Consider the following 21,117-nt stretch of genomic DNA (forward strand, 5'->3'; position numbering starts at 1 on the left):
TTCACCCGTAAATGTGGCAATCTCTCAAATCTTGCTCCTCTACAGGCAGAAGCCCCACCCCTGCTGACAGAGTAGGACAGAGAAGCCTGTGCACGCGGCCTGCTCTGGTTTGTCTGTTGTGAGATCTGTGTCATGTGATGGCTGAGCTGTGACTCTACCTAGGGGCCTATTCGGACCGGGCACGCTTGTCAATGACATGGCTTTGGACAGCCTTCAGGGGACCAGCTTTACCTCAGGTCAGCCTGATTACTCCAGCTGCTGACAGGCAGGCAGCTGGGATGGCTGTTGGTATACTTTGGTATGCAAGGCACCCCGATGAAAGTTAATGGAGCAAAGGTTTAATTAAGGACAGTGCTTTTTGGGCTTGGGGAACCATAAAGGAGGACGTGGGCCCAGGAGGTCACATACAGTTAAGAGCTTGCCCCTGTCCCTACTGGCTCAGAAGGTCCAAGTGTGACCTCTGTGGCCTGTTCCCCAGTCGGTCCCCCATGCCTGATTATTATCTCTGCCACGGTGAATGCAGGGGCTGGGCACACAGAGGGGGCAGTCCCTTCGTGTGTGAATGCCATCAAGGGTGTCCCCAGGAGTCCATCTCTGCTCTGGCTTAGAACGTGAGGCTGGTAAAGACAGCCACGACTCAGAGAGTCAAGGTGTAGTGCCTACTGCCCAGCCAAGAGTCAGGCCTGGGTCATATCAGGGAAAAAGGTAAACACATCACTGTGAACTGTCAGAACAGCAGGCCCTTTACCTAGGACAGGCGAAACGATGACAATCATCCTACTAACAGTGTTGAATGCTTAATATGTGTTGAGTACTAAATATATGATGTGTGCACCACTCCACTCTTCCCTGCAACCATCTGTTACCCTGGTATGACAGAAGTGAGGCACAGAGAGGCTGTCACTGCTTCAGGTCACAGAGGCACAAACCAGGACTTGTGCTTTGGTGGCCTGAATCTAGAGCTCAGGCTCGCCAGTACTACGTGGGGGCCTTGGCTGCCCTGTATTTCTAGGTCTCAGGCAGGTGGCAGGAGGTGTGATCTAGGCCAACGTGAGGCACTCAGCCCTGAAGGGGAGTGCTTGGGCAACCTGCACTCACTCAGCCTTACTCAGGAAATTTGCCACCACCCCACCTGAAGTCAAGAAGGCACCCCTAGAAAATGTCCACTTCCTGAAATCAGACAGCTGCTCTGGGCTCCTCCTTTGAGCAAAACAAACACACCCTTTCATCCAAGCATCCACAAAGATGAACCCTAAAGGAAAAGTTCATCTGGCAAAAATCTCAGCAATAACAGAGACTCTGGCTTTTTCCCAGAAACATGATTTTCTCTTAGGTAAATGGTTATGACAAGTCATGGCATCAATACTCACTTAAAAAAAAAAAATACTGCCTTTTTCTTGGTTTAGGGAAGAAAACAAACAAAAAGAACCAGGAAAAGGTACATCGAGTAAGTACTAGTTCCCAGTTCTACGGTGCAGGTGCCACGAATCCAGTTTCACACCAGGACACCTGAGCAGGACAGCTGGCAGTCTGCAGAGAGATGTGACTTAGAGAGTCTACTCTACACTTCCCAACAGTTCAGGGGAGGGCACGCAGGGGTGCAGCAGGGCTCATTGACACAGAGGTCCCCGGGTACCCTGCCATCTCAGAGACGAGCCTCACCTCCTCTGGAGGGTGAATGCCACTGAACCCAATGAGAAATTCTGTACCTCAGTCTCTGCCCTGAGCTGACTACTGTCCTCTGCTCTGTTATCTTCTACCCTCTGTACAGCCCCCAGACTCTCAAAGTCACTGCCAAGTTGCTGGGCTGAGTCCTGTGCAGGTACAATCCACTTTTAACGTCCAAAACACTTCCATGAGGTTGCCTCCGTCAAAGTGAAGGCTTCAGTACACTGTCCTCTCTGACAATGCCTCCGCAAGTCCTGCTGCTTCTTGCGTATTTTGGGAAGAGACCCCAGGGAGCGTGCGTGCGCGCACACACAAACACACACACACCCTTCTTTTCAGTCTTACCCATTCAATGAGACTGTCATTTTTTTTTTAGGTAGGAACTTTGAAAACTGCAGTTATTTATTAGCTTCCCCCCTCCCCCCGCCACCGCCCAGATCTGTGCAAAGGGATGAGAAACTCACCATTGTCGAAGACTGTGCCTGCTGTGAACGAGAGTTCTGAGTCATGTTCAGCTTTGCAGGCATATAAGGCTTTTGCCTTCCGGAACGGTGTGCTGTGTGAAAACAGAAGTTTATTTAGCAGTATTTTTAAACCATCTGAAAGCCCCAGATATTTAATCTCTCTTCTTCCCCTTCCCTGCAAGCCACCTAGTTATCTCTTGTGGCAACAGCCTGACAAGACAGCCAGATGGCAAAACATGAGGCGGAAGAGTTGCAAAGGTCATGAGAGAAAAATGAGAATTGTTCAGAGAAAAGCTGTAAGCCCCGAGAAAGCACACGCCTTGTGGGGTCACCTCTGTGCCACGTTAAAACTCTGCCTAGGTGTCTGGACACCTGAATGGTGGGAATACAGGCTGGGACCCACTTTTGGAGCAGGAGTACTTTGGGAAAAGGGTGGTGGGGAAAATGCTTCCTACTTGCTCTGGAGAACACTCCCAAAAGACCTTGTTGAAAATTGGCAATGCTCAGTGAGTCAAAAAGCAGAAATTCTAACTAAGCCATTTTTCGGCTCTAGGCTATGGGCTGACATTCGCTCTCCCAGATGTTACTTATTTCTCTCATTGGGCTGGTGGAGCAGGATTCCAGAGGTGGAACTCCCCGACCCCCGGGGTAGGGCAGGGAACAGACAAGGTGTGTGTGTGAGCAGTTACGTGAACGTGTGTGGGGAGCGTGGAGAGGAAGAAGGGGGAGGGAACATGACATATATACGTGCATCAAAGTCACCGGGAAGCTCTTAACAAATGCAGATATCTGGATTCTATACCAACCTGCAGATATAAATATAGTCATCAGTATTTTTGAAAAGCTCTTCAAGTGACTCTAGTGTGCAAGAGAGCTGAGAACCACGGTTCCAGAACAGGGGTTGGCAAACTCTTGCTGTAAATGGCCTACCAGTAAATATTCCGGTCTTTGTGAGCTGTATGGTCTCTGTTGCAATTACTCAGCTTTGCCTTGTGTCATAAAAACAGCCATGGACATTGTGTAAATGAATTCGTATGGCTGCGTTCCCTCAAAATTTTACTTAGAAAAAACAGGTGGTAGGTTGGATTTGACTGAAGGGCCACGGATTCCTAATTCGTGTTCTGAAGAGTAAATTTTAAGAAGTGATAAATCCTATTACCACCTATCAATCTTTGCTTTGATATCCAGTAGTTCCAAATGATCAATGGACTTTTCAAGGGTCATAATAGAAATGACACTTAACAGTCAAAGTTAGCTCTTTATTTGCTAAAAGTAATCTCTTCTGTCTCTAAGACCTCTGAAGAAGCACATTTAGGGGCTCCGGGGCAGAATAACAAAAGAACAAGTAGGTCCTCTGGGTTAAGCAACTATTCCAGGGATATAGTATTTACTTTAGCTACATTTGACTAACAGAAAGCCTCCAGGAGTCAGTGGAGCCAAACATCCTGGGGCACACTGATTTCTAGTGGCCAAATGAGGTTTAGCTGAGGAAGGGCTGGTCTCAGGTAAGCCCAGACAACATCAGAAGAGGCAGAGGTCTTGGGTCATCACGGAATTGGTACTTCTGAGTCACCAAATCCATCCTCCCTTTGGAAAAGAGGAGCCATGGATGAATGGACACCTACACTAGGACCAGGCATCTAGAACTTCTAGTCTTGGCTCCATGAAAACTGAAGGAGATAGCTTAAAAGGTCTGCTGTGCACAAGGATCAGAATAAATGAGTATCCAGAATTTGTTGCTAGGCACAGTTTACTGTTCTTCTTCCTGGCCTTCTAGTAGCCCAGAGATGGCAGCCAGGTGGTAGAAAATTGGGAAATGGGGAGAAAATGAAGTGGGTCTATGTGGAATGAAGGAAAGAAGAGCCATCATAATTCATTAGTTTCAACTGGAAAACAGCTCTTCTGGGATAATTGTCATTAAAGTCAGAATGGAGTCTGGGACAAGGGGCATATTCTGTGATCTAAGTGAACCAAGTATGCATATTGTCAGCAAGGGCCAAACATCCATTGTGCAACTTTCCATGGAGGGGAAAAATGTTTGTTTTGGTCTTTGATTTTGAGGCAGTGGGAGCTGAGAGGAGGAGTTGCCTGGTTGTAGAAAGTGATAAAACAGCCCAAACCCCATATTGGCAGGCAAGGAGAGCCAGGGAAGTGGAAGGAGAATCCGGTTGACATTAGCCAGAGTCACTATCCCTTAAGGACAGGGCAACAGGAGGTGGGTGAAGAACAGAGACTGGGGGCAAGAAAATCAAAGGCAAGGGAAAGATCATCTGAGGCAAGGCTCTTCCAGGGGATTCTCATAGAGGTTACTTATTAACTTCATTAAATAAAGGGAATGGGACAAAATGGGCAAACCAGGGAAGCCAACTGGGGTAATCTGGCAGAAGAGAGCAGAGGGAATGGTCTCAGGTGCTGAAGATTATTATTCAAAAGGAATAAATTTTCCACTAATGTTAAGCTTTGGGAACTGAATAAAGTGACAATGCAATAACCCATTAAAAATAAAAACAAAGATCAAGAAAGGGCCTTGCTTTTTTCTGAGATTAACAGTTGACTGACCATTTAGGAGAGGGTCTTTTCTCCTGAGATGTCCTCCCACTGCTGTCCCTGGGACTAGGGCCACCAAATAAAGGATAAGACACCCAGTTAAAAAACAACTTCAGATCAGTGGGAAATGCTCTTTTTAGTCTAAGTATGTCCCAAATAGTACATGGGACATACTTATCATAAAAAACAGCATTTGCTGTTTACCTATAATTCAAACATAATTGGATATTCTGTATTTTCATTTTATTTGCAAAACATTTGCCAAATCTGGCATCTCTATCAGGGGCAACTCTTATCTTTTTAAAAGCTGGTCAGCCCAACCAGTCCAGTGTCCTATGCCATATTCACTGTCAAAAGCCCCAGCAGTTTGCTTTAGGTAGAGTTCCTACCAAAACAGCTCCAGTTGGCAGGAGGTTGTGTTTGTAGGCTTTGGCTCTAACTAAAAAAATAAAAACTCCCCACCAAGCACCTTTGGCTCTTGAGCTCCCCGTTCCCTGCGGTGCATCTCAACATTGGACAAAGAGAGCCTGAGGTGTGTTCAGCTGCTCCCGTAACAGCGCCCTTCAGACCTCAGCTGGCCTTCAAGGGCATGAACAAGTTTGGAACCTTCTGCTAGTTCATTTTTAATTTTCGCCTCTGAGCATGGCACAAGGCCAGGAAAGCACTCAGAGGAGCTTCCCTCAAATGCCCTTGCAAACCTTGCAAAATGACAAGCCACTCTCCATCAGATGACACTACAGGGAGGTGGGACCAGCTAGACTGGCAGGATGCAATAGCTTGATCATTTAGGCACAACTGCCAGAGGCTACTGTGTAAGTGGAAGTTATGGTTTAGGCACTAGAGATTTTGTAGGGGTGACAGGAAAGGGAAGTGGGAAGGGAATATGCCTCCAGTACCCTTCCTCTGCTGTGCTGTCAAAGGCCTTTTCCTTCCTGAGCTTCAAATTATATGCCTGGTGGAGGGGAGAGGGAGCCACTTCCAGAGGAGACATTAAAGAGAAGTTCATGGGACCACTTACTTCATCTAATTAAGTAGTTATTTACCAAGGGAAGGAAATCTGAAGCTTCACACTATGGAGGTGGGTGTGGGGGAAAGGCCCCAATGGACCTGAATGATAGGTGTACACCCCCATTTCTTGGCTGCATACCGCAATGGCAACTAGGGGATTTCAACCCTCTTGGCTAGTTCTGATGGGCTAGCTCCCAGTAGGGTCTCTATCAGTGCTCACCTCGGCACACATACTTAGCTCAGTGCCAGTCAATTCCAAGCCCTAGTCGGCCTTTCCTCTTTCAAAATGGCAGCTTCCTCAAGTGTTGTGGATTAAGATTGTCCAGATGGTGCTACTTTAATGGTGGCCAGAGTGGGCTGTGCTGAATAACCATGACCCAAACACATCACGGTAGCAGATCCTATTGCCAATCTTGAAATACTTTGGGAGATGGAGAGGAGTAGCTAAAGAAAAATACCTGGAAAATATGTTGGGTGATGGCAAGGAGTACAGAGGAACAGATATTGGACAGGCAATAGGCTGTTTCCCGAAATTCAGAGACACAAAAAGTGGACACTCCTAAAGCAGAGAATATGCCCACATTTTTAGCCAAATGATTCTATCATCCTGAGTCCCCCAGCCCATTCTGTTTAAAGGACCAATGTTTTCAAGGTTTTACTCCCCTTTGATCAAAACGAAGGAAGCATATTCTCCTAGTGACTGGGCCTATCCTATAAGTAGGGAGGCATATTGGAAGGTGACTGCCCCAAGTCTCTGTAGTTTGCTCTGGTTCAGGTCTTCATGGAGCAATCAAGCATCTAACCAGAAAGGTTAGATCCATGCCATATCTCGTGTCCTAGAAAGTTAATGTCTCCCCAAGTGCCCAGAATATGTCTAAGAAATAATGAGGAAATAACTTAAGTTTCAGGAAAATATGATCTGAATTTTAACCTTATTCCCAGGGTGAGGGTAAAAGAGTATATGGAAAAGCTATCCTTCCCACCTTCCAGTGCAAAGCTAGATAGAAAACCAAGAACAGCAGGCCAGGCTCCGGGGCTGGGAGTCGCATGGAACCTTAGGTTTGGGGGCACCCGTATGTTTGGAGGAAAGAGTGCTGGGTTGAGGACAAGAAGTCCTCTGGATGGGTGCTCATCCAGTCATGTGACTACGTAGTCACCTCCCTGTGCCTTAGTTTTCTTTCTCTGTAAGAGGTTTCAGGCCATTTCTCCTCCCATCCTCAGATAGGGATAGCATGAAATAATAGATTGGCAAGTACATGGAGGAAAATAAATATATACATCTGTATATATAAATAGCATGGGTTTTCTTTTTTTTTTTAAAGTGAGGCTAAGTGTGGTCAATTATTTAAGCCTCTCTGCTGGACCCACCCCTCCAGGAAAAAAAACAGATATGAGAAAAAAGACGGACAAGAAAATACTGCCAAGGCTCCAAATGCTTATGACGCCATGTAAGTAGGCTCTACATTTTGGTTGTCTGCAACCAGAGACTAAGTTTGAGAGAGATATAGGCTTAGGATCTACATATCAGAGAGATCCTACAGGATCTTTATTCACTGATTCTTTTCCTGGATTTAAATAGCTTCTTTTCTCTAGAGAAGTATAAAGAATGAAGTCTGGATATTCTCAAACCAGGGAAGAGGAACTAGATCAACCCTCAGAAAGAGGTACTGCCTCTTCCCATGAACACTAAGGGTCCATGAGGCATGGAGATCCGAGCAGGCTGGGAGCATGCAGAGGGCAAGAGGCAGCCCTCGATGATTTAAAGAGCAATCACTTCCCATGTCCATCCTTTACTCTGTGTTACCTGTGTCTCTCTCCCACTTCTCTGGTCTCAGCAGCTAGGTGTCACTGCTCATGGCCAATGGTCCAACCCCACAAATAAAAGTTGCCTTATGCTACCCGATAAACATAAGGGAAGAAAAGGCCAGTAAGTGTCTCAGCACTGTTCCCTCTGATATTATCTTATACCAAAGCACAGAGAGCCCATGATTCTGAGAACCATCCAAACAGGAGTCCGTTGAGGAGGCACTCTTTCCCCAAACTCCAGGCATCACGGATTAATTCAGAAACTGGAGGAAGGGTTCAGAAAGGCGTGGAAAATGCCATGCTGGTTCATGCACATGGTCCCTCCCAGCTTCAGTCTCTTAGGCTGGAATCAGAGGAGGGTAGAGGCTAGTCCCCCCCACCACTGTCCCTGACCGGCTTTGGATAAACAGGAATGGATTGGTCATCATCCGTGATTTTACCTGGAGTCTTCACGAACCGCTTCTTCTGGCCTGTCAAAAAGCAAGTGCAGGTTTGGATGGCGGGGAACAAAGTTGACGAGGAGGCTGAACACTGCATGAAGAGAGGACCAAGCCAATGAGAGAACAACGGCAGCAACAGAAAACCAAACAAACCCTGCAACAGACCTGATGGGGGATGAGTCGCTGGACGTGGATGAGGTGGGCATAGGGCTGGATGGCGCCGAGAACATGGGCCAAGATGGCGAGAGGGGTGAAGTTGGGCTTGGATTCGGGGGGCTGCAAGACAGAACAACCAGAAAACTTGTCAGCACATAGGGAAACCACAATGGGAGCACGAGGTTCATGGGAGGCCAAATGATGGGAAGCTGCAGCAGAAGAGGGGCACCGAAGCCCAGGCTGTGTCATCAGCGCCAAGTCACAGGTCTCCAGACCTCTGCATCTTCCAAGCAGCGGCTCTTCTGCCATTCCTTGGAGCATTACTGTGTCTCTCTGACCTGCAGAAATTCTTTCTAGGTCACAGGAGCATCTTCAGTGGTGTCCACTGTGCCCTTGCCCCCTGGTGGAAGACGCCCTGGGCCCACGTACATGAGCTCCCACTCAGACCCTAGCACCAGCCTGTCTGGGGTGGGGCAAGCTTCTCAGAGGCCTTCAGCCTCCACTGCTATGTGAGTGGTTTTAAAGTTGTGTGTGTCTCAGCAAAAATGACCATTTTTCTGGGCCACACGGGCCATTCAGCCAGGAAACAATTTCCTGTTTACATTTTTTAACTAAATGGGCTGTGTGCCACCGGAGACTTGGAAATCCACTGCATCAGAAAAACGATAGCACATGGAAGACGGGTCTGGACACACACCTCTCAGGAGAGGACATGTGATTTTAGGCGGCTCTGCAGTCCCCCTGGGGTTTGCTTTCCAGGCGTGCTCTCTCTTTTCATGGATTTTGGGAATTTTGATGCTCTAAGAAAAAGCCCCAGAAGGAAGGCAATGAAAACCTAAGGAACTGAAACTTTCAATCTGTCATTTTGTTCTTTGATGGGCAGCTGATCAAAAGCTTGGAGAGGAAATATTAAAATTACTAAAATACAGCTTGTGGATTTTAACTGGTCATGCTAGCTAGCCCTTTGACTTATTTCCACAAATTACACAAACAAACAAACAAACACACAGCTTTAGCAACTCTGTAAAATCGCATTAAGTCACAGAGAGCGCAAAGACCAATGACTGAGAAAACAATGTGGAGATCACCCAGCCACAACACCACCTGCAGTAATGAGCCTCAGCCAACTGCTGGAATGTTCAGTCCAAGCACTTCAGAGAGGTGAAAATGACAGCAATCCAATTCCACTGGAACAGACTTTCTAAACATAGTGGGATTTAGCAAGAATGCATAAATGTCCTACTTAATGGGCCATTCTCAATTTAGGCATGTGGCCCAATAATGGTCCTAAGTGCCTAGGGTTGCAACATACATTCTCATGGAAATACACAGTAAAAATTCATCACATGAGCTCACCAGAAATCCACAGACTCCTTGATTGAAACATTTATTTGATGCCATGATATGCATTATATTTCTAGAATATAAATTCCCCAAGGGCAGGGATTTTTGTCCATTTTATTTACTGTTCTACCTCCAATGCCTAAAATAGTGCCTGTGAGTATTCAAGAAATAATTACTAAGTGAGTACATTAATAAATCTCATTTAGCTTACTCAACAAGCCAAGAGGCACAATACAATTCCTATTTTACAGATGTGGAAACTTGGGCCAATTTGAGGCTTGCCTGTAAGTGACAGGGCTGAGGTTCAGACCCCAATCCCCTGGCTTTAAGCCCTGGGTTCTGGCCACCACAGTGTACAGCCTCTGGGGTAGCAGGACTTACTATGTTCCTTTATGCTATGCCAAGCTTCTTTATAGACCCAGCCATAGCACTAGAAGCCTTCTTAACCACTGATTTATGAGTTTCCTTTAGAGGCCTGCCACATTTGCAAAGGAAAATGGAAATGGAGCAACAGATTCAATACGACTCAACACATTGTAAATTCCCCAATTCTGCCTCCAGTCTTCTCTTTGGTAGATTCACATAGCAGATGGAATTCATATAATGCAAGAGATTAAATTTGAAGAGTATGGCTTGTTTCTCTTTTTCTCAATTAACCCGGCAAAAACAAGTTATTGAGCACACAGCACAATCTAATACAACAAATGGAATACAACTTAGCACCTGCCAAGGTCCTTAACTTCAAGAGTTCACGATGTATTTGACAAGATGGGATAGGCTTAAAAACAACTCTACTATAACACAGTAAGATTTGTCAGCTGAGGGGTAAGTTACTATCTTGTCAGTTTAATACCTGTTCCCACTTCACTCTGTCTTGAGTCCTGGGAAAAAGTGTGGCCTCCTTTTGACTGTCTAGTCCTTACTTTCTTCTATAATTACAGCTGGTAAGTAAGCAAGGCCTTGCCTTCTCAGGCCTCTCCCCACAACACTCCTCCCTCGGTAATGACCTAGTAGGCAAGGCCTGGCCATGACTTCTAAACTGCAACCAAACCCAGGAACCCGAGCTCTGACCAGGAACAATTTCCAGGTTCAAGAGAGCAAGCAGCCCAGGCACAGAGGCCTGCACTCATCTGTTCTCTGGTTAGTGGTCAGCACAGGACAATTAAAAAGTTCTTAAGACTTTTTTGTTTGTTTTCGTTTTCTGTTTTCAGTGGCTTTTATATGGAGGAAACACCTCCAGCTTCCTATCTCATTTGTACAAGAATTATGCCTTTGGCTAAAGGCATCGTTAGGGACATACTCTATGAACACAATGTGGGTTCTGAATGTTTTTTCACATCCTTGCATATCCAAGTGGTTCTTGGCCAGTAGCACATGGCTGAAATTATCTGGGGGTGTGGCTGGAATGCAGGGTGTTTGAAACCATTACAAGAACTTACTCTTCAATCCCCCTGTCAATTACTATAGTACAGATACCATTTTTACAGCTAACAGAATTTCATTTGTTTGCTTCTGTTTTACTCACAGCAACAACATTTATTTATTTGCTCTAAAATGACCACAATTTAAAATTTATGACTACTGTATTTTAGCATAACAATAGAATGCACACTCCATAGTACTCTGATTTTTTAAACTACTGATGGAATTATGTTGTTTGCTTATTTGTGTTTCAGAATCATGTCAATAAAACTCATGATCTCAACAACGCTATAGAACATTTATTTATGTATATATATAGAATGATGGATGCCGGGGCGCCTGAGTGGCTCAGTCAGCTAAGCATCCAACTTTGACTCAGGTCATGATCTTGCGGTTTGTGAGTTCGAGCCCCACATCAGTCTCTGGGCTGACCCCTCAGAGCCTGGAACCTGTTTCGGATTCTGTGTCTCCCTCTCTCTCCGCCCCTCCCTCCCTCCCTCCCTCCCTCTCTCTCTCTCTCTCTCTCTCAAAAATAAACATTAAAAAAATTTATATAATGATGGATGCCTATAGCAAAAGAATATCAATAATATATAAGTATTCCTCCAAGAAGCAGACAGCACATGGTATTTTAGTTGTGAGACATCTCAGAGAACATATACATGGGAAATACGATGCCCAGAGATAATGATAATGGCCAAGATTTTCTGCATAATCGTACATACCCCTTTCACTGCACAAGTGTCTGGCTACATTTACTGAAAAATGACAACAGCAGGCAAAAAATCTCACCCCTAAAAAACCTAAACAAAACACACAAACAACAAATGGTCAGTTTTGCTATTGGCTCTGAAACTTCTATCAAATTCTCACTTTTCCCACTGAGGCCAAAAATAACAAATTACTGACATTAGGATAGGAGAAAATAATTTTACAACTACAATCTTAGCAGGTGAGTCCCTAAGTCCTCTCTATTACCCTCACAGTCAAGCCGGGAGTATCTGCACATTTTTCACTCCTGGGCTTCCCTCCATTAAGGCCCAACTGTAGCAATGACAAGAGCTGAAACTTTAGCTTGGAAGGAACATTTGCTGGTCATTTGGATTCAACTGGAAGGCTTGCATCGGCTTTAGTTAGCTGGTCCACGGTGTCCTCAAAAGGAGTGACAGAGTCCCAGTAAGTCCTGTTGACACTCACTGGACAGTGAAGAAAGAACAGATTAGGAAGATAAGGCTCAAAGGCCTGGCAGCATGTTGGTTGTGGCAGGTAGTTCAAGTCCACTGTGTGGCATTATCATCAGCTTGACACCCTCCAGTGGTGACTCACTTGAATGATGGAACGTCTGGTGTACCAGCCAGGGCATGCTTGCCTAGTGACTATGGACAAGGCTGCTCCCAATGTCATTATGGATGTGGCAGACCCAGTCGGGTCTCTACTCTATGGCTATTAAAACCCGAACCAGTACAAGAAGAGCAGTAAGCTGACCATTCAGAAGAAAATGATCTTTTTAAAATTCTGATACTCAAAAATCACAGATGGCCTTGTAGAAAATTGGCCAACACCAAAGAGCAAGAAAAAGCAATAAAATCGTAATTTGTACCACTAACAGTCACTGTTACTATCTTGGCATATCTCCTTATTTTGGCGGGGGTGGGGTGGGGGAATACTACTACACACATAGTAGCCTGTTGTTGTTTTTTCACTTAATAAAACATTTTCGAATGTCATTAAATAGCCTTTGCTATCATATTCTTAAAATGGCTACAGATTATTCTCTTGTATGGTATACCCTGATTTATGCAACCTTTCCTTATTGTGTATATTCAGATCATTATCCCCCTGTAGCTATTATAAATGGTAGTGCAACTTACATCCTTGTTGAGGATCATTGACTGTATTTGTTTCCTTAGCATAAATTCTTGGAAGTTAAATTAGTGGGTCAAAGGCTAGAAGTCTTTTTTTAAGGGTCCTGATACAAACTAGCAAATAGCTTTGGAGAAGAGTTCTGCTGAACTGCATTCCCACCAATAGTGCATGGGGGGGATGCCCCTTCCCTCTCACCATTGCCCCACCAACATGGAGCATCATCATTAAAAAAAATTAGATAGCCTTTTTCCCCCCCATTTGGAAAAGGTTACCTTGGGCTCTCTTCTTTCCTAGTATTTCCAGGGACCTTAAAAATGAATACAATTCCCTCCTCTTGTTCCATCTCGAAGCAATGTTTAACTTTCCAAAGGGCATTCTGCCAAGAAGGCAGTATAGTGAAGGACACAGGCAGATAGAGAAGTGAAACCTGAGGAGTTAGAGCCCTGGTCACATGGTGTGGCTCATCGTAGAAACACTGGGAGTGGTGGACGGTCAGCCTGTCCCAGAACTCTCTAAGACAGGACTAGACGTACACAAGAGTATCCAGACAGTCTTCTGCCAGGTGTACTATGAAGAAGTCAAAACAATGGCATTTGCTCCTCTCTGCCAGGCACTGGATTGTGATCTACAGCCCTGGTTCCCAGTCAAGGATCTCGGGCCTGGGTGAGGTCCGTGAGATCACTGGCCCAGGGCTGACTTTCATATGCCATCACCCCTCCCTTCCCAGTTAGGTCTAGAATAGGAAGGTTCTATTAAATCCAAGGGGGACTCCTTGTCTTCCCCTCTCCCCCTCTTCCTCCTATAATGAGAAGAGAAAATTCCATGGAAACCTGTAAAATCCTATTTAATCTAATCCTAAATCATTGAGTTCTTCTTCCTTGGAAAATATTCCCTTATGTCTTGATTTAAGGCACCATAAAAAAAAAAAAAAGAAAAGAAAAGAAAAAAAAAAGAAAAAAAAAAGAAAAAAAAAGAAAAAAAAGAAAAAAAAAAAAGAAAAAAAAAAAAAGAAGGGAAATCAAATGTTAGTCAAGAAGAGAGGGCCAAAAGGAATACTGAGAAACTGGATAGAGAATTACAGCAAGTGACACAAAAATGATTTTCATTTGTAAAAAATTGACTACATATTCTTTTGCGTCTGCTGAAGCTTTTACAACACAGAAATCCTACATACGTCCCAACCTCCCGAATTTTTTCAGTATGTGCTTCACAACCTAACAAGAGGAAAATGCCACATGCCCCGGAGTCGCACCATTCTGTATTCTTTTGACTTTTACCAGCATGCCTAGTGTTTACAGATTCTTGCCCTCAGCTAATACATTTTAATGTACATCTTTGTTCCGGCAATGACAGAGTCCTGATTCTTATTTTAAATGAGACAAAATGGTGCAATTCCCTTAAGGCCTTAGAAATTACAGGCAATTACTTTTAAAATAGTTCCTAAATAATTTGCTTTTAAAATAGTTCAACTTACCTACAGTGTAGTGGGTTCTGTTTATTGGCTTTCAAAAACATTTCTGAAGTATACATTTCAAGCAGATTTTCAACTCAGATGGAGTGTGGTGGAATGGCAAATAATTCCATGATTTAAACAAAATTCATAATCTTAGGATAGGGCATCTGTCATCCTGAAGGTTCTCCAAGTCAATAATTTGAAATGTTTCATGTAGAATAATACAGAAATATGAGGCAGATGGGAAAACTCTGGATTGGAAGTAAAGATGTCTGGACAAAGGTCCCAGTTCAATTGCTCAAAGGACAGAAAAAAAAATCTCAAGGGACAGGATGAGCAAGGACAGTTAAAAGCACCAAATGTCTTCACGGTGCTCTATGGTACACAATACTGGATGAGCATAGCATTCTTTTCTGTTAAACCTGAGTGCAGCCCTATAGGCTTTTTTGATACCACATTTCAGGGGCATAAAAATTGGTTCTTATAATTTACTCTCTTTCAACTAGAAAAAAGGTCACAACTTATGAAGTTATTTGTAAAGGTACGTTGAAGCATTTAGGGGCACTACCAAGAACGTACAGTAAGTATATGGTAACATGTGCTGTTTCAAAAGATTTAAATAGTTGTCAAGAAATATCCAAACCTCCTGACTATCTTAAATTGAGTGCATACAATTGTCATTCTCTATATAATGAAGACATTCCCAAAGCAAATGTATTCTTTTAAAAAGGGAAGGAAACCAACAGTACTGCCAGGTTCAATCTTCTACTGTCCTGAGGCATAACTTACGGCCACCATTCTAATGCTAGGGAGGTTCAAACACTCTTCTTAAAAGAAATCTGCAAGCAAGAAACTTTACCTCAGGGGATTGAGAATGGGAAACTAGGTACACAGGCATGGATTTGACATTCACTTTTTTATTTTATTTACAGTGTTTTAATTTTTTTTATCATGAGTCTGTATTATTTTGTAATAGTGGAATGCACTCATCATTAAATGATGTTGGTTTAAATGGGTATCTATATGGAAAAAGTAACACTTAACTTCTCCTTCATATCATACCTAACAAATAAATGATTTCTAGGCAGATTATAGATCTGAATGCTCAAGGCAAACAATAAAGGAATAACTGGGAACGTGAGGTTGGAACGTTATCCAACAGGGCATAAAAAGCACTAATCTTAAGGAAAACACATATATATCTGACTACATTAAAATTAATAAATTTTACTTATCAAAAGACAACATTAAAAGAGAGTAAAAAGACAGCCTACAATATATAAACAGAGCACTCATAACCAGACTATACAAAGAACTCCTAATGATCAGAAGGAAAAAGACAACCAAGTAGGAGATGGGCAAGCAACTTGAACAGGGACTTAAGAAGAGAAAATGCAAAAGAACAAGTGCTTAACCTTGCTGTAGTACAGGAAATGTAGATTAAAACCATAATGAAGTAATTCTGCACAAATACCAGAATGACTAAACAGCTAACATCAAAATGCTGAAAATGCCAAGTGTTTGCAAGATGTGCAATGTCAGAACTCTACTACTTTGCTGGAGGAGGGATGTCAATTGCTACACCAATTTTGGACAGTTTGACTTCATCTGGCAAAGGTGAAGATATCATTCCCTATGATTCAGCAGTTCCATTCCCAGACATACACTCTCAAGCATGGTGCATACATGTGTCTCAGAAGAGATACATACAAATGTATACAGCAAATTATTTATAAAAGCAAAATCAGGAAACCCAGAAGTTCAGTAAAAGAAGAATGGAGAAATAATTTTAGTATGTTAATACAATGGTAAACTCTACTATAATGAAAATAATGACTCATTTTAATAAAGTAGGGACTCTTAAAACCACTGAACAAAGGAAGCCAGCTTAATAAAACAAAATATTATATTTTATGGATGCATACATTTGACCATTACTTGCAGAGTCTGTGTTTGTGAATTCACTTACTTGTTAAAATGTATTTGTAACCTCAGAATCAATATTCATGGTTTTTTCATGGTCGCTTGTGGCCACATGCAAAGCAACCAAAGACTTGGGTCACTCTGAAGCATCTAATGTGCACAACGCCATCTGAGGTGGAAGAAAGGGATGGTCTGGCCTTCTTGTTTCAGTCCTCCAGAGTTTCTAAGGGCAAGAAGATGTGCCTTACGGAGAAAACATGTATTTAATAAGCTTTGTTTAGGCATGATTTACAGTGCTGTTGGTCATGAATTCAATGGTAATCAATCAACAATAATAGTAATAAGGTGTACTAATTAGTTTACAAAAATATGGTAACTACAGACTCAGAGGAACCTAACCCTGTACTTCCCCAACTAGCAGTATCCCCAGTGGTTCAGTATTTGCTAACTCAGTGTTTGTATTGACTTTATTTGAACACAGCTACTGGACATAGCAAGACTCTGCATTTAAGAGATAAAAATATAAATAAAAACATGGATATGATTACTGTAAACATCCAATTAGTGGTTCCTTTTGCTGTGGGGAGAGGGAAAGAGAAAGCAAGAGATGCAGACAACTCTGGGGTCTTGGCAGGATTGTACTTCTTTTTTTTTTTTTTATTTTTTTAACGTTTATTCATTTTTGAGAGACAGAGCACGAGTGGGAGAGGGGCAGAAAGAGAGGGAGACACAGAATCTGAAGCAGGCTCCAGATTGAGCTGTCAGCACAGAGCCCATGTGGGGTTCAAGCTCATGACACAAGATCACGACCTGAGCCAAAGTTGGATGCTTACACGACTGAGCCACCCAGGCACCCATAGAATTGTACTTCTTAACCTCGGTGGTGGTTATGTGTGTGTTTGCTAAATGATAATTTGTTAAGCTGTACAATCACATTTCATGCACTTTTTTATAATAAAAAACACGTGCAAACCAATCTTTAAACATACTCACAGACAGTAAGTATATCAACATTCTCTGGGTGATGAGGATAAAGGTAATTTTTATTTTGGGGGCTTTCAAAATACCTCCCACGTTTCCTATAATTAATAGGTAACATTTATAACCAAAAACCAAAGGTCACTAGTAAAAATAATCTCCCTAATCATACAAATGGCTACATTTAATCTCTGGAGGAGGGATGTTTCATAGAGGTAAAATGACAGTTCCACCCTTCTTGCACCAATCTGTGGTTTGGGTTGCATAATGCAGTTGGCAGCTCCCAACTATTGGGCTGTTTCTCTTCTTTTTCAGTCAAATACACTCAGTGCATATTTACTAAGCACCCTCCATAGGCAAGAACTAATTTTTCCATCCTGCTCTCCTCATTGAGAAATGACGTTGACTCCTCCAGGGACATTTTTATTTTGGTAAAGTTATTACAGTAAATCAGTGGTGTCTTCCTTCACCCCGGGCATGGGGAAGTGGAATAGGACATTGTCCAGTGTCACATTCTGAGTAAGCTGGAAAACATGTTAACAACACTGGCTGAAAGTCACTGGCCATGTCGCATGCTTTTCTATATGGTCTACTTTTAAGGAATATTTCCTGTTTGGACTAGGGGGAGGAAGAGAAGAGAAAAGGATTTACTAAGAATCTAAATATCCACCGGTGAAAACAAGGGAGGGTCCAAAATTAGCAGTGGTGGCCCAGGATACTTCAGCTTAAAAGTAACCCTAGGGAAAGGAGATTCCTTGAATAAGAAAGCCAACTTATCTTACCATGTTCCTAACTCTCAGCAGTAGAAAAAACACTTCGGCTAAGGATAATATTCAGGACGATTAAGTTAAACTCCTGCAAGTCTCCAAACCTTGGTCCAGATACACAAGAGGAATACGAGGCAGAGAGAGAAGCAGACACCAACTTCGGTGGAAAGGGCAAACGTCTGACTCTCCTTTTCTCCTCCCAAGCAAATAGCTGACTTCCCTCTAATTCTAGTGTTGATTCAATACTCTAAACACTTGCAAAGCTGTTTCTGATTTGATTTCAATCCGCTCAAACATCTTCTCTACTCCATTTCTATCTTCCATGCACAGCCTTGCACCTTCAGTGCGACCATGCATGAAACCTGCATTCTTGCCTGGACCATGTTCCGTTTCTACAAAGCCTGGCTCACGCTGAACAGTGAAGGAATACAATCTCACTAAGGCTGCACAGTGGTTTCTGCCCCTTGTTCATCTGGTGCTGAGGAGCTTATTGACTCGACTGGAAAAAACTTTAAATGATTTTCCAGCAAAGTCACCCTTTCCAGTGGAAAAAAAGGGTTTTAACATCTGTGAATAAAAACAAACTGAAGGAAAATGATTTTTATATTCTGCTCTAGTTCTTACATTCCAAAACGAAACACCCACTGAGATGTCAATGAAAAGAGACACAGCAAAACACCATTAATTCTGATCTCACAAAGTTAAAATGTACATGTATATATATGGGTGTATGTGTGTGTGTATTTATTAAAAAATATGAGGCAGATCCAAATTACTTTGGACAATCTTTGGCAAATTTACAATGTAAACAAGATTTTCAACATAGGTATTTAACTTAAAAGGACCATTCTTGGTGATCATTTCAAAATGCAAATCTGATCCTGTTATTTACCTGCTCAAAACACTTCAATATTTTCCCTTTCCTCTGAGGATGGAGACCAAAGCCATCTCACCTAGACTATGATAAGAATCTCTAGCCTGGATTCTTTACCTTTTACCATTCCGGTCGGTCCCACGGCAGGTTGTAAGTACACAAACGTCCTGAGCACACGGGTCAATAAATATGTGTTGAATTTGGAATGAGGAGCAATTTCCTTCTCAAAAACTTCCAACTACCTACTGCAATAGAGTAAATTATTCACTCTGGTAGAGTGAAAGATGTAGTTACAGTCTACTCCTGGCCACTAGTTTTCCCACTCCCCTTCGTCTGTGCCACCCCAAGTGATCCAGGTGGAGCCAGTGTCCCACTGATTTCATCACAGGGGCAGGCATGTGACTGGGGCTGGCTGGAAACAGTGCCGCCCTTCATATGGCCACAGCGGCTGGGTCAAGGGTGGCCGTATAACTGATCACAGTTTTTCCTTGGGGTCTGACATACAAATGCTGTTTTTTTCTGGAAGCAAAAGCTGAATGTATTGGCTTAGTGTGACCAGAGATCTTTTTCCCCATTACATGGCAAACATCTGTCGGCAAATGAAGTTTAAGAAAAAAAAGGAAGGAAGAAGAGCCAAGCAAAATAATAATTTGGGTTCCTGGGTCCAATTGTGCTCGAGGTTAGATCCACCCTGAGATTTCCTAAAATTGTAAGTTTTTAACTTCCACTTTTTCATTAAGCTAGTTGGGTTTCTGTCATTTGAAGGTCTTTCACAATAAAGCCCTGATGCTCTTCCTAATCTACCTTACTTGCTCCCAGAGCTTTCCAGATGAGTAAGATTTTTCTTAAAGGGTCACATAGTAAATATTGCAGACTCTGGATCAAGAGGCAAAATTGAAGGAATTAGGTAGTTACTTATGTAACCATGTAAAATATAACAGCTTAAAAACATAAAAACCATTCTTGGGGCGCCTGGGTGGCTCAGTCGGTTGAGCATCCGACTTCGGCTCAGGTCATGATCTCGCAGTCTGTGAGTTTGAGCCTCACGTTGAGCTCTGTGCTGACAGCTCAGAGCCTGGAGCCTGCTTCAGATTCTGTGTCTCCCTCTCTCTCTCTACCCCTCCCCTGCCCATGCTCTGTCTCTCTCTGTCAAAAATAAATAAACATAAAAAAATTTTTTTTTAAATGTAAAAACCATTCTTATCTCATGAACCAAAAACCAAAAACAAAACAAAAACAAAATCAACAGGCAGCTGAATGGATGAGGCCCACCCATGGGTCTTAGTTTTCCAAGTGGTGTTGTAGCCAAACTGGTTTATGTGTGCCATAAACTTGTGCTTTCAGCTTTCTATCACCATGATCTTTGCTGATGCTGTTTTTCCCTCCTGGAATGTCTCTTCCTTTGCCCCTAATCAATGCCTACCCACCATTCAAAGCCCATTTTCCATGTGAATTCCTACATGAGGCTTCTCTGGCATCATACTAAGTTCTGTATTTCTCCTCTGAATCCTCAAGAAGTAATATTTCCCTTCTGGTCTTGACCCTACCTTGCACGGTAGTTATGGCACACTATGAATGCTCCCTAAGTTTCTTTGGAATTGACAATATATAAAGGCTGCGTTAAATAAATAAATAAATAAATACTCCATAGAATCGAAGTACTTAGTGAAAAGAAAGGAAATATGGATCTACCAGAAGTCAAACATAAGACCCTGGTAGTCAGGGAAGCCAGGTATTTCTAAGTCAGAATTATCCGATATCATGTAAGTGGTTCTCAATCTCGTGTTGTCAGCACAGCTCTGCACATAGCCCCTTGTTTGCTTGCCTAGGATGGCTGCGCCTGACAAGTACGACAGAAGGGGCGTTTCACACATTCTGTTTCTGGTGGGGAGGGACACAGGCACACTGATCTATGTTGATGGACTCCTGCATTTCTGTATCAAACCTGATAAAACCTCAGGGGTGCCTGGGAGGCTTAGTTGGTTAAGTGTCTGACTCTTAGTTTCAGCTCAGGTCATAGTCTCATGGTTTGTGGGTTTGAGCCCCACATATGGTTCGGTGCTGATAGCACAGAGCCTGCTTGTGATTCTCTCCCCCTATCCCCTCTGCCCCTTCCTTGCTTTCTCTATCTCTCTGAAAATAAATAAACACTCTTTAAGAAAAAAAGAAAGAGATGATAAAAACTCAACACTGCTAAAATGAAGAAAAAAGTTCAACCAGGCACCATTTAAAACTTTCAGGTATTTTCAGTGCCACAAGTCTCAAAGTTTGGAAATTTTTGTTCTTGGCTATATTTGCATTTCCTCTTGTAAAACTGTAGCATATATTTTCGCAAGACCTATTTATTTAGTTATTCTGAAGAGTGAAATTAATTAACAAAAAACTTGTATGTCCATTCCAG

The 21,117-nt window shown here is 42.9% G+C and overlaps 1 protein-coding gene across 4 annotated transcripts in view; it reads right to left on the reverse strand.

Annotated features, from left to right (window-relative positions):
* The window catches only part of ARHGAP26 (Rho GTPase activating protein 26), a 427,067-nt gene that overhangs the window by 12,094 nt on the left and 393,856 nt on the right, over positions 1-21,117 (reverse strand). For 2 of the 4 annotated variants that reach the window (XM_040453965.1, XM_040453956.1), the window contains exons 21-22: positions 8,099-8,209; positions 2,133-2,224 (exon numbers count right to left, since the gene is read on the reverse strand). In XM_040453965.1, the coding sequence (XP_040309899.1) occupies positions 2,133-2,224; positions 8,099-8,209 (203 nt within the window). Of the gene's footprint in view, positions 1-2,132; positions 2,225-7,933; positions 8,210-21,117 lie in introns of all 4 variants that reach the window. The other 2 variants (XM_040453947.1, XM_040453975.1) reach the window with 2 other exon arrangements.

Source organism: Herpailurus yagouaroundi, unplaced genomic scaffold, assembly GCF_014898765.1.
Source record: "Herpailurus yagouaroundi ecotype Mexico unplaced genomic scaffold, PumYag 29, whole genome shotgun sequence".
In the NCBI taxonomy this organism is placed as follows: Eukaryota; Metazoa; Chordata; class Mammalia; order Carnivora; family Felidae; genus Herpailurus; species Herpailurus yagouaroundi.